The sequence below is a fragment of the Phaethon aethereus genome (assembly GCF_964289735.1).
Source record: "Phaethon aethereus genome assembly, chromosome: 18".
NCBI classification, from domain to species: domain Eukaryota; kingdom Metazoa; phylum Chordata; class Aves; order Phaethontiformes; family Phaethontidae; genus Phaethon; species Phaethon aethereus.
This window is the reverse complement of record NC_138594.1, coordinates 6,266,481-6,279,876: the sequence shown is the minus strand read 5'-3', so window position 1 is coordinate 6,279,876 and position 13,396 is coordinate 6,266,481. Positions and strand designations below refer to the sequence as shown.

At 57.9% G+C, this 13,396-nt stretch overlaps 1 protein-coding gene across 1 annotated transcript; it reads left to right on the top strand.

Moving 5' to 3' along the window:
- Positions 1-2,421: 2,421 nt before the first annotated feature.
- Positions 2,422-4,613, top strand: GALR2 (galanin receptor 2; the record flags this gene model as incomplete). The annotated part of the gene is made up of 2 exons (XM_082007954.1): positions 2,422-2,870; positions 3,833-4,613. Exons 1-2 carry the CDS (start codon positions 2,530-2,532, stop codon positions 4,611-4,613), a joined length of 1,122 nt encoding a protein of 373 aa, XP_081864080.1. The 5' UTR covers positions 2,422-2,529.
- Between the last annotated feature and the right edge of the window lie 8,783 nt (positions 4,614-13,396).

Sequence of the window (13,396 nt, the reverse complement as noted above, 5' to 3'; positions counted from 1 at the left end):
CTGCTCCTCTCCTGGCTGTGCTGGCTCAGAGAGACTTGGATTATGTTGGCACTACAGCACGTGTGTTCTGACTCCACAGCGCAAACGCGTGCACATCGCACACCACGGAACCCACTCCAACAGCAGAATGGCCGTCAGGTGTAGCGCAAGCACGTTTCTGCCATGCCGCCTTCCTCGTACGCTGGCACGAAGCTTTGCTGCTCCTCTGGAGTCTGTAAGCGGGAGGATAAACCTGTCAACTGCTGGCTGGGTGCGTGGATTCCTGCTGCAGAGCTGGGTCTGCTCTTCCTCCAGGGCAGAGAGAGAGTGGGACAACACCAACCTGCAGCACCGCAGTGAGCAGAGCCTCGGGTGAGAGCCTTGCAGCGAGGCAGTGGGTCTTAGTTGCCTTTGGTGTTGCAGGGAGAACTGCAGAGAAGAATTTCACTGAGGGTTACCGGCTCCAGAGACTCCCACCACACATGGACTATCCCTGTGCCACTAGCCCCTGCAGCCTGGGAGGGTTGGTAGCCTTACAATGTGTTTTTTCTTTTTGTTTTTGGACACCCTTGGAGGCCTGATCCCCAACCTGCTACACCCCTGCCCAAATAACCCATCTACATCTCAGGACAGGAATTTATTTTGCACTTTCTGGATGGGGGACCCTGCCACTGATCTTTGCGTACAATGCTGTGGCGTTGCGAGTTGCACTGGTGTTTGGGAAGAAACTGGGTGCTTTCCCTCGTCTTTTTTAATAGCCTCACTCTGCAGCATGAAGGTGGACCTGAGCTCTCTGCGAGCTGACCGCAGCTGAAGGGAGACAAAAGACACTACCAGTGACAATAAACCCAAATGCCAATGCCCAGCTCTGGGTGTTCGAGAGCACAGGGAGCTGGTGCAGCTCCCAAAGGGTGAAAGCTCCCTGGGGCTGGGCTTTCCCCATGAGCCTTGCAACCTCCACGGCCATGGCTGGGGATGCAGCACAGCCCTCGCCGAGGGCAGGCGTGACTCCCTGAGGGCGTGTGGCCAGGCTGGGATCAGGAGAGGATGGCAGAGCTGCACTGCTGTGTCTCAGCACCTCCTCCTGCCCTGCGGGATGGCCAGCTTTCCTCTGCGCTGCTCCTAATTGCTTGCTTGTCCCTGAGAGATAACGGCAGGAACAGAGCATCCTCACACCAAAGTGGCGTGTTCACTTCTCCATGTACCCTGTCTGCGTAGCTGACCCACAGATGGTTTGGTGGGGGCTGCTCATGGGCTCCCGAGGGTGAAAAGGGCCCCGTGTCCTGTGGCAGCAATGTCACAGGGCTGTGACTGTCCCTCGACCTCCCAGCACTGCCAGCAGGCTTCAGTCCGAATGTCCATCAAGACAACTGCGAAGCTGTGGAGTGGGTTAGTTATAGGAGTAATTGAGACATTAAATATTTCTCTCTCCACAGGAACAAAGCAAGGCAGCCTGGGGGCCAGATGAAGTGTCCTTGGAGAGCTGATTGCACCAGCCAGTCCTGAGACTTCCATCCGTGAAGGCTCTGAAGGAACAACACGGGCAATTTTACAAGCAGGAAAAGACAACAGATGTGAAAAAGATTCGTTCTTGCTACAGTGAATTACCCTGACCCCACACCCTTGGGTGGAAATAAAGATTCTCCCACAAACCTGAGCTCATCTCTGGGGCATTTTGGTGCAGGGATTTAGCAATGTGGTGGACAATTTATACACTGAAGTCCGAGAGGACCCTCATTCCTAAAAAAAATACACCCCGCCAGCCCCTGGGGTTAGACGAGCCCTCTCCCAGTGGCTGCTGGAGAGGGCAGCCATAAGGAAAACCGCTCGGACACCCCACCACCCCACTTCGGGTGTCCAGCTCGCTTTGGGGTACTCAGCCCTGCTACCCCAGCCCCTTCCCAGGGGGTCGCGGCACCGAAGGACATTTTGCCCCGCCAAATTTAGCTCCCCCCGGAGCCCCTCTGCTCACCCCTCTCCCCGGGGCGGGGCCGGGGGGGGTCCTGCGGCCACCGTCCCTCGGAGGGCCCCTCCCCGGGGCGGTGGAGCGGGCTCGGGGCTCGATGCGCGGGGCCGGGCGGGAGCCGCCGCCCCGGACCCCCCCCGCCCCGCCGGCGGGAGGGGCAGCGCGGAGCCGCGCCGAGCGGCCGCGGGCTGCCGGCCGAGCCGGGGGAGCTGAAGGGCGCCCGGATAACGTGCATCCCCCCGCACCTCCGGGGTTTCCCCTGCATCCGCCTCCGCGCACCCCCGGGGCTCTCCCCTGCCCGCCCTGCAACCCCGGCGGGTCCCCCTGCACACTCGCCCTGCACCCCCTTCCCCGTGCACCTCCGGTGTGCTCTCCGTGCACCCCCTTTCCCGTGCATCCCTGCTGCACTCCCCACTGACCTCTCCGTGCACCCCCGGTATTACCCCCTGCTGTGCTCTCCGTGCACCCCCTTTCCCGCGTGTCCCCCCCGCGCTCTCCGTGCACCCTCTGCACGCCTCCCCAGCGCGTCCTCCACGCACGCTCCCCGCGTCCATTCCCACTGCGCGCTCCGTGCGCTCCCGGCCATGAACGGCTCGGCGACGGGCTCCGAGGCGGGCTGGCAGCCCGAGTCGGTGATCATCCCGCTGGCGTACCTCATCATCTTCCTCGTGGGCACGGTGGGCAACTGCCTGGTCCTGGCCGTGCTGCTGCGCAACGGGCAGGTGAAGAACACCACCAACCTCTTCATCCTCAACCTGGGGGTGGCCGACCTCTGCTTCATCCTCTTCTGTGTCCCCTTCCAAGCCACCATCTACACCCTGGAGGGCTGGGTGTTCGGGCCCTTCATGTGCAAGGCGGTCCATTTCTTCATCTACCTCACCATGTATGCCAGCAGCTTCACCCTGGCCGCTGTCTCCCTCGACAGGTAGGAAAAGGGATCGGGGGGGGGGGGGTTCCCTGTACCCTGAGACTCCCCCTTCTCTGGATCCCCCCAGGCAGGAGAGGGCACAGAATCCTCTGGAGCCGAGGGCCGAGCGCTGCGACCTCCTGGGGCTCCCAGGGGAACTCAGGACCATTTCCCAGTTCGTGTGTGCAAGGAAATGCGACCACTGAGGATGAGGTCCAGCAGAGAGGGTTGGATTGGGACTCCTGTCCCCAGTGCCCAGCTGGAGCAGGCTTTCAGACCCCAAAGCTGTCAGACTGGGGTTTATTCGCAGGCTCTGGAAGCTGAAGGGGGAATAGAAAACCAGAAAGAAACAAACCTCAGTCCCTCCGTTCCCAGGATGCGGGGAGAGAGCCCCTGCCCTCCCAACAGCCCATGGCAAAGTAGGCAAACCTCGAGGAGGAGAAGACACTGGGATGTTTGAGCTGGGACACTGCTTTTCCCACTCTTCCCTTTTATTAACAAAAAGCCCATTTCTGTCCCAGTGATGTCCCTTGTCCCAGTGACCATCCCAGCTTGCCCCAGGGTGAGTTTTAGCCAGGAAGTTCCGTAAAAGGCAGCCCATTGCTCCAGCCTGTGTGTTACCCCATGTTAGCTCAGCCCTTGGCTCTGAGCATTACTCACCTGCAGCGAGCAAGAGGCAGCGAGCTCCTGGTGCTACTCTACTCGGTGCTCGAAACCCATGAGATGGTGGAATGTGGAAAGTCCCCATGAAAGTCCCCTGGGAAGAGCCATGGCAGCCCCAGAGCAGGGCTGAATGTGTCCTGCCGTCTTGGCACAGCACTGCGCTGGCTGCTGGGACAGCAGCCCATGAGCTGAGCCAGACCTAGGGTCTGCCTCTCCTCCTGCAGGAGAACTTTTGCCCATTCTCCAATTTGCTCCTGGAGCAGCTCTCCGTGCCCTCCCTGGGACTGCAATCATGTCCCTCTCCTTTGCCTGTGCAGGTATTTGGCCATACGCTACCCCCTGCACTCGAGGGAGCTGAGAACGCCCAGGAATGCTCTCACAGCCATCTGCTTCATCTGGGGGCTTTCCTTCATCTTCTCGGGCCCTTACCTCAGCTACTACCAGGAGTTCCAGTTGGCCAACCTGACCGTCTGCCACCCCATCTGGGAGATCTCCCAGCGCAAGGTCATGGACATCTGCACCTTCATCTTCAGCTATATCATCCCAGTGCTGATCCTGAGCCTCACTTATGTGCGGACCATTCACTACTTGTGGAGGTCCGTGGACCCTCTCCAAGACATGTCAGAGTCCAAGAAGGCCAAGCGGAAGGTCACCAGGATGATCATCATTGTAGCTGTCCTGTTCTGCCTCTGTTGGCTGCCCCATCACCTGGTCATCCTCTGCGTCTGGTTCGGGTACTTCCCCCTCAATCATGCTACGTACGTTCTCCGCATCCTCTCGCATCTCATCTCCTACGCCAACTCCTGCGTGAACCCTATCGTCTACGCCCTGGTCTCCAAACACTTCCGCAAGGGCTTCAAGAAAATCTTCATCTGCCTCTTGCACAAGAAGGCAGCCAACAAGGTGCACATGGCCCAAGTGACAAACACCATCAGCACGCTGGAGGCAGAGCTCAGCGAGGTGACCCACACCAGCGAAGCCCTGCCTGGCCGCTCCTCCCTGCGCTGCAAGGTGCCAGCCCAGCCCTGGGGGGAGGCAGAGCTGGTGGGACATCGGCAGAAAGCAGATGGTTCCTTCACAGCTTTCAACGTCACTTAGCAGAGTTCCTTCCCACCCCGCAGCTTTGCAGTCCCCCGCACCATGACAGGCCTGGGGATGGGCTACATTTTGGGTTCAAACGCATCAAATCTACCCTTTTTTCATTCAAACGCACCCAGACATCGTACCTGTTAAAGCGATGCTGCTGACTGGACTCATCCAAGCAACCGACCGAGGATGCAAGGGCAGGATTTGCTTCCACCAAGCACTTGCTGAGAGCAGAGAGATCAAACTCCCAAATCAGCTCTCGTGTAATCACCTGTTCCTCTGTCACGGAGGGACTTACACCCTGTTGCACCTATGCCTGGACCCTGTTGAAAGCTCTGGTTACTCCAACCGACACAGAGTCTGGCTGGAGTTAGTGGGGCACGCTTTTAGGGACGTTCGGGAAGTCTTGCTTTGTTTGTGTGCCAGTTCAGGAGCTGTGTCCAAGGACAATGCTGCCCACAGCCACCCGGGCACAAACCTGGCTCAGGTAGGAAAATCCGGGAGAGAAGCACAGAAATCAAGAGACAAACCTCCCTGGCGCAGCCGGTGCTGGCTGGGCTTTAACCAAGGACCGGCGGGGAGGGAGGCTGTTTGCCGGGGGAGCACAGGCACAGCTCCCCGTGGGAAAGCGGAGCAGGACATCAGCGGCTCAGCGCTGCGGGAGGATTTTAATGCTTTCAGACAGCTTGGGCACAGCTCAGCGTCTCAGCCCAGGGAAGGTGCTTGCAGAGAAGAGCAAAGCAGAGCACCAGCACTGCTTTCCTGCCGCTGTAGCGTGGGGCTGGGCAGTGGGCTGCGCGAGTGCCGGGGGACCCCAGCCACAATAAAGCTCTCCATCCTGCATCCCGTGTCCCGCTCCCTTGACACAACCTATGGTCCACAGTGGAGGAGAGATGGGTGCTGGAGGGGTGGTGGGACCTGCTGGCCCGCGGGAAGCCGTGGGCAGTGGGGGAGCGGAGGATGTGGGTTATCCCTGAGCGGATCACCCAGGAGCAGCCCTGCGCTCCCCTTAACGCAGCCGTACCCGCACACAAGAGGCTGGTGGGACTCACGCACCCCGGCTTTTGCCGCTGCAAAGGCTCCATGAGGATGGAGTAGCTGAGGGCTTTATTTAAAGACTCATCATCTTCTTACCAGGAGAGCGTCACTGGAATAGGATCAATGGACTCTTTTGAAAACCCTGCGGCAGAGCGCAACCGGAGGAGGGGGTGAAAGCGCACAGGAGCTGGGACAGGCTGTGCTGAACATCCCTGCGATGCCCAGGGCTGTGCCCCGACAGCACCAAGCACCCATGAAGATCGGGGTTCTATAAATTGCCATTACAGAGGTTATAAACCTGCCTACACATATCTCCCTCCTTGCGACATCCCCATGGCAGGACCAGGATGCGATGCGGGAGGCTATTTCTATCCGGGACCCTGGCTGTCCCTGGGGGTCTGCGTCCCAACACAGCCCTCCTCTGCGCCACGCTGTCCTCCACCTGTCCCCAGCGCTTGGCCTTTCTTCCTGGGAAGCTTTTGGCTGTCAAACATTTGTTTTCCCCTGCTGAGCATTATTATAACCAGATCTTCCTGTCCCCATGCAGAAGGCCATAAATTGACCGCTGCCTCATACCAATAACCATTATATTTAGTCTAGGCCTGCTCATGGCATAAGTCACAGAGAGCGGGTGTATAAACAGGTCCATTACTTATGTCTGCATTTATCTCCCCTGCTCAACCCTTCCCAGCCAGGGAAAACAGTGAATCAGCTACACAAATATGGCTACAAGCCTTATCTTCCCCTCGTGCTCAATCACCTCCGCTCGGAGAGCCACAGGATCTGGCTCCAATGGAGAGCCGTGCCAAGGGGTGCAGCCCCTTCTCCTGGTTATCTGCTCTCCATGGGGGTGGAGACGGTGTCTCATCACCTCTTCACTGCCCACGGACAGAACTCCCTGTGCTGGCATGCCTGGGGGTCCAGTGTCCCCGGCCCTTCATGCCATCGTAGAGGAGACACCGACCCTGCTCCCCTCCGTCTCACCCCCCCAGACCTGTTTCCTTTTCATGCCCAGCTGCATCCGCAGATCTCAGCCCGAGATGCTGCAGCGCATCGTGGTGCCAGTCCCCGGTCGCTCCGCGGGGAGCCCCACGGACTCAGCGCTTGCTTTCAAGCCCAGGTTGTTCCCCCTCACACAGGGCTGAGTTCCCAGAAAGGATGGGAATTGCTCCCAAGTTCATCTTTTTATAGCATTCACAAGAAAATAAAAATAACCGGCTCACAGATGTACAAGCCAGCCAGCAAACCTCAATCCATGCATCGTGCCCCTGCAAGCGGCTCGAAATCCACCCAGAAAGAATAAGCCTTTGCTTTGAGCCCTGCAGGGAGGGAAGGAACCGGGCTGGTACCCGGGTATCTCACCTCACCGTTGAGCGAGAGCTGGGGTGTCGGGGGGAAGGACCCGAGAGGAGGAGCAAACCCCCGGGGCTGTATTGGGGCGGCTGCTGCTCTTGCTACTGATGCTCACCGTGACCCGGCACGCAGCGCCTGGCCCCAGGGGACTCACCAGGGAGCAGGGCCAGGCAGAGGGGGGCTGGCTGCGCCCCACACCCCTCGCCAGCCCCAGGGAGGCTCCTGGTACCACCTCTGAGCAGCCGTGCGAAAAGCCGGGGCCGCAGCATGGCCACCGACCTCCCAATCCCCCAGCACCAAGCTGTCCCCCGGCTGGGGAACGACTCTGAGCAGTGAAGCTGGGTCTCTGGGGACAGGTCCTTCTTGCAGCCACGTTGGATCCTTCGGCAGCAGCGTGGCCAGCACGAAACGGCCGAAGAAGAGGGACTTGACGCTGAAGGGCGGCTCTGACCGGGGGTGACAGCACCCCGGCTGCGCAGGCAGTGAATCCCACAGTCCCACCCTGGCGAAAGCAGGCTCACAACAACCAACGGGAAAAAAAAGTGCTAAATTGTCATGGATTTTGTAAACTCAGTTTGTTTCCTGAGTATTTTGGCACTGCATGGGAAAGGATGCTCCAAATAGCATTGCAGCTTAGAGCAGTGACAACCAGCCAGAGGAGGAGAGGGGACAGGTCATCTCCTCAAAACAGCTCATCAAAACCACACACATTGCAAAAACATCGCCGCTCCTCCGCAGCTCGGCTCTGCTGCAGGCGGCTGCTTGGTTTGCAGCTTTGGGTCTTTTTGAGGAGCCCCAACATTGCCCTAACACTGGCTCTGCAGGCAGAGCCCTGGGGCGCAGGCGCTCTCACCCCACCATGACACTCACGTTCAGCCCTGGGAGAAACAGGCTTAGACATAAATAATAATAATAAAAAGGAATCAATGGGAAAAGGGGTGAGTTTTGCAAATCCCAGGGGCAGGCTGGGGGGCACAGGGTCAGCTTCGCAAACAAGCTGCCGACTGCTGCAGGTGCAACGCGGCTGGAGCATCCCACAGCCCGTCTGTCGCCCACATCTGACGGCAGCAGCCTGAATGCTGGGAGAAGGTGCAAAGGACAAATAACTGTGCAAGAACAAACTAGCAGCTATACAACAGTCTGCCCACAGTGCCTCCTGCCCTAAATTACACGGGAGCCTTCTCCTGCACCGCCCCAGGGGACACGCAAGCCCTGGGCATCCTCCTAAGCATGCCAGCCACGCATCCACCACCGTAGCCCACAGTCTGCCAGCATCTTCCCAAGCAAGGGCAAGGCAAGAGGGCAACATGAGAGGGAATCGAAGCAATAATGAAACAAAGCCTTTTGCCAAGCTTGGCAGAGCCAGTTCCCCAAAGGAGAGACTCAGGAGCTGTCCTCAGCTGGAGCGATGTGAAAGCAGCACCGTGATGCTGCGGTTGAACACACAGAATCAATGCAGGTGTGTATATGGACGTGAAAAAAAGCCCAGCAAAGAAAGGACGAGCCATTTTATTTAAGCATCACAAGGAAAGCAGTTTGCAGAGACTTCTAGCACATCCCCTAATTACATTTAACACCCCCCCCCCAAAAAGTTGACTTCAGTGACTCATTGCTGCCCAGCTCCCTTGTGCTTGGTGAGTGCCAGGCGGGTGCCAACGCAGGCGGGGACTGAGCCCGTGGAGGAGGGAGCTGTGCCCGAGGGACACAACAGGTCTCTGGGGAGTGGGGTCCTGAGAGGGTCTGTAAGGCAGAGCCAGGGAGGACGTCACGGCCCTCCACCCACAGACAGACATTTCCCCGTGTGCCGCTCATGCCAGGGCTCAGCGGGGTCCAGGCACCGAGTGGGGACGGTAGAAAACCGACATGCAGAGGAAGGAGTTTGGAAGCCGAGCTCGGGTCTGCCGAAGCTGGCCTCAGCCTTTCCAACAGCCTCCCAAGCCCGCGGCTGAGCCCCGCTCTGCCGTGTAACTGCTCTAGGGCGGCCCAGCCACCCCCGAAACCACTCTGACGACATGTCCCAGGACACCCCGAACTCAGCTCCCAGCCCAAAGCATCGCTGCGTCCCCTCGCCCCGGCCCGTGGGCACGGCTGACACCGGCTCATTTCTGGTCACTGTTGAGCAGCAAGAGCCCAGAGGGTGACAGCGGGCTGGGGCAGGCTCTGCACAGCACCTAGCTGGGTGCTGCACCCCACTCCTGCCTCCAGCACCCCCGAAGCCCCTCCGACACGCACCACGGCTCGCACGGCTGCCCTCACCCTCATGCAGAAGCAGCAAGGCTCTGTTTGATATCAGACAGCAAGGTCCAGGCTTTCACCGGTCTCTGCAGCGTGACACATCCAAGCTGCCCTCCTTGTCTCATGGATCCTCGGCCATCAATTGATGTTTGCTTGTTTGCAGGCAGCGAGAGTGAAGCCTCTGCCGGCTGCCGGATCGTTATGCCATTTACAGGATGCTACAGAAATAGAGAAAAGAAAAAATCACCTCTCCAGCTTATCTGCCATCACTCCTCCTCGGCTGAAGATAAAACTGTCGCCCTCCTGCCCAGCCTGTGCCTCGAGGAGCCCTTCAAGGGCAAGCACGATGTTTTGCTGCCAAGAGAAAACTGCGGTGGGAAGCGGCTTTTCCCCAAACAACGGAGCTTATCAGGCCCAGCTGGAACAGGCAAGAGCATCTTGACCTGCCACCGCCCAGCACCCTCCCGGCTGAGTGGGGACAGGCTCCCGGTCTGTCCCCTTGGGAGGTTTTGTCTTAAGTGATCACCATTGCAAATCCCCATGTTCCAGTTAAAGTTTAATAAAAGCAGATTCAACTGGGAGTGGAAACAAATAGGCTAAGCTCAGCTCCCATCAAGCCCAATGGTGGGCAGGGAAATGGGGGGCACTTGGCTGAAACCTCAGGTTAGCGCGAGCTTTCCCGCAGGCGGATTTATCACTGGGGTTGCAGAAGTTGCTTTGGTTTGTGGTTTGGGTTTATTTTCAAACAGTTACTCTGCCAAATTTGCTCCTCAGTGTGACGATGCAGCCAAGGGGGGTGGGGACTGAGGCTTTTGAGCCTTCCCCCCTTGTCTCTCCTGTACATGGCAGTGGCCCTGGGTGGCTTGCAGGGACCCCAGAGCCAGTCCCTGTCCCAGCAGGGTTTGACAAACCCCTTTTGCTGCCCAAAAATAATGCTCGGTACCAAGGAAGCTACAAGAGCAGATAGCACACCCAGACCCTGCTGCATGCCCCCAGCCTGGCCCACCACAGCAAAAAAAAAACCAAAGAAATGGGGCTCCAGCCTCAAAACCCTGGAAACCAGAGACACATCCGTCAGCTTGTCCCCATCTGCATCGGGGGACTCACCGAGCAGAACGGGAGGCAAGGGAAGGGCGTTAAACCCCGCAGGAGCCTTGGAGGAAACAAAGGGGGAGGCAGAGGGGGCTCAGCCCTGGCGCCATGGGGCAGCCCCACATGAGGTCTGTGGCCCCTTCCCATGATCTCGGCATCGCTCACGGCTCCACGCTCAGCTCTTAGTGGGGGGTGTGAAGTGCTCGACCGTGAGAGTGTCGGGGACGGCGCTGGCTGCCATGATCGCTCTTAATTAACACGTTGCAAAGACATTCCTTACCATAAAAAGCCAAAGAGCATGCGGAGCCGCTCCCCAGCGCCGCGCAGCATTGGATGTGACTCGGACACTTGAGGTCAGCCCGGAGGGGGCGAGCAGCTCCCCCCGCTCACAGCCCAAGGAAGGGGTGGCTCTGGCTGGAGTGTGCTGCTGCTCCCAAAGCAGGTCTGTCTGCCCCCGCGGCTGCTCAGCGGGGCCGGGAGCCTGTCCACGTTCCTTCCCTGCGCAGAGCAGGTGCAGGCAGTGAGGGAAGGGTTGGAGCCAGGATGAGTGGTGGATGGATTTAGGAAACAGGGACCAGGTGGCTCTGCTTTCCCTTTAGCTCAGGGAAAACAAGGGTCTTGCACTCCTGCCTAAGAGCCATGCACCTGGGAGCAGCAGAAGCCACCTCTTCCCCAGGTACTCACCACCTCCAGCTCCAACTCACTGCACAGCTGCCACCAAGCTAGGACCTGAGCCCCCAGCAGCCTCCCACCCCCCTTCCTTCCTCCACATGTGGCCAGGGCATCCTTGGGGTAGAAGAGAATCCAGTCAACTTCTGGTGCTGGTAACGGAGGAGACCAGGAGGGAGCAGGACATTTTGCATGTCCCCACCTGCACGCAGAGCTGGACCAGCTCCAGGCTGGCACAGCTTTCCTGGGGGAACAGGTTGACAGCAAAGCCCAGAAACGCCTCTTTCAGTGTAGGCTATGCAGAGGCATTCCCAGGGCTTAGGATGTAGCCTCATCTCAGCCCCTAAAGGGTCTCACACATTCCCTTTTGGGCTCTGGCTACCACAAGAGCATCAGCACAGGGAGGATACCAGCTCCCACACACTAAAGCTCAGACAGTCCAGAAATGCTGCAGGCAAAGCTCCCCCCTTCCCTCCTCGGCTTTGCCTGCAACTGTTCCAGGTGAACCGCCTCACCCTGCGATCAACTGCAGTAAAATGTATTTTACAGCCTCCGCCTGAGCACAACAAATTCCACCCGCTCTCTTGGAGAAAGAAATTCAGATGAGACTGATGCAGCAGCAGAAACAGATCCAGGAAGATGGAATCCAGCTCCTTCTGGGGAATGTCAGCATGTGTATCCAGCAGGCTTGATGCCGCAAGTCAGCAGGGTTTTGCTTATGCTTAAAAACACCGTCCAGCACCTGCCAGCCTTTGAGAGGCTCTTGGAGCTGGCAGAGGGAAAACCACCTAGCAGCGAAGTCTCAGGTTTCCTCAAGCATTTGAGATCAGGGAGCAGGAGGGAAGGTCCCTGCTGGGGAGTGCTCTCAGGTCAGTACTATGAGCCTGCAGGGCCAGACACATGAAAAAGAGCTAGGTAGATGTGATCAAGATTTGAACCTACACAGTGATCCAGCTCTGGGCTGGACAAGCCTGTCAACTCTGCTGGGTTTTTTAGGGTGTTTTCTGTGCTACTGAGTGGGTAGTGCTTCAGACCATGCTCAGCTCCAGGCTGAGGAAGAGGAGGTCAAGCATTTAGAAAGGCCAGGAGCTACCCAAAAACGAGCTGGTTGTGGAGGCAGCAGCCTAGGCAAGCAGCTGGGTGTGCCACAGCCCGACCTGTGTGCTCATCCAGGTTCTAACACCTAAGTCCCACGTGACATGGGGCAAGACAGGCCCCCTCTCTGCCCTCAGCCACTCTGCCTCTTATCCACTGGCACCATAACTGCCAGGGGCCGACCCTTCCCAGGGAGCACAATGCTGCCTGCCCAGGGAAACGGCCCATCCCACAGCTGTGACACTCACCACACTGAGCAGCCTGGGAAAAGAAAAGGCAGGGTTGATGGAGGGACAACAGCAGAAGGGTTAAAACACAGCTCTCCACCTTTCCGCTGCCTGTTCTCACTCCCTGTTCCGTGCTGAGGTCTGTGACACAACTGCTCTTCCACTGCTGGGCTAATCAGACACCACCACTCCTGTAAACGCAGGTTCGGTGAATAACGGATTTGCTCCAAATTATAAAGTAGCAGCTATTGTGAGTGCTCCTAGCTCTATGGAAACCCTATATTTCAAGTGTTACCAGGCAAATAATAGACAAGCCCACATAAATAGAGTGAGCAGCAGGAGAGAGTGAGGTGGGAGCAAGAGGTGCCCGGCCAGAGACCACAGAAACACCTACGTGCTCCGAAGCACTGAGAGGCCTCGGTGCAAAGAAGGCAGAGTCCAACCTGCCAGTATTGCTCCAACGCACATGGGGGCCCAGCATTTGTTTCTCATGTGATGTCCATGGGTTAAATGAAGGGACAGGACTTGGCTGCTTGCTGGAAAGCAGTACATCAGATTTAATAAGGCAGGAGACAAAGAAAAACGGGGATGCAGAAATCAATACGGGAACACTTCTACATATACTCTGCCTCAGGTCAACAAGGAGCAGCAACCAGTCAGGACAGCATGGAGCTCCCTCCGGCTCGCAGCACTGTGTCGTGACCCCAGCCTCCCATCACCCTGTCTACCATTGCCTCACACAGGACAGCCACTGCTGGGATAGCTCATGCAGCTTTGGGGTAACACAGCCCCTGTACTAGGCTGCAGGCCTGCGAGGCACCGCCCTGGCCACACACCACCATACCACAGAACTGGCATCTTGCCCCGTCACTGAACTAAACAACAGTTAAGAGTAACAATGTGAAAATCCTTTGGGATCCTGCAGAACCGAGATTCCCAAAACCCATCAGGGAAGCAGGCAGCACCATCTGGAGCTTACAGCCTCCTGCCCCAAACAGAAGGACTGTACCCACAAGGTTTCTGTTGTGGTGTTTGGGGTTTTTTTGTTGTTGTTTTTTTAAACACACTCACCAGTCTGCTGCACAT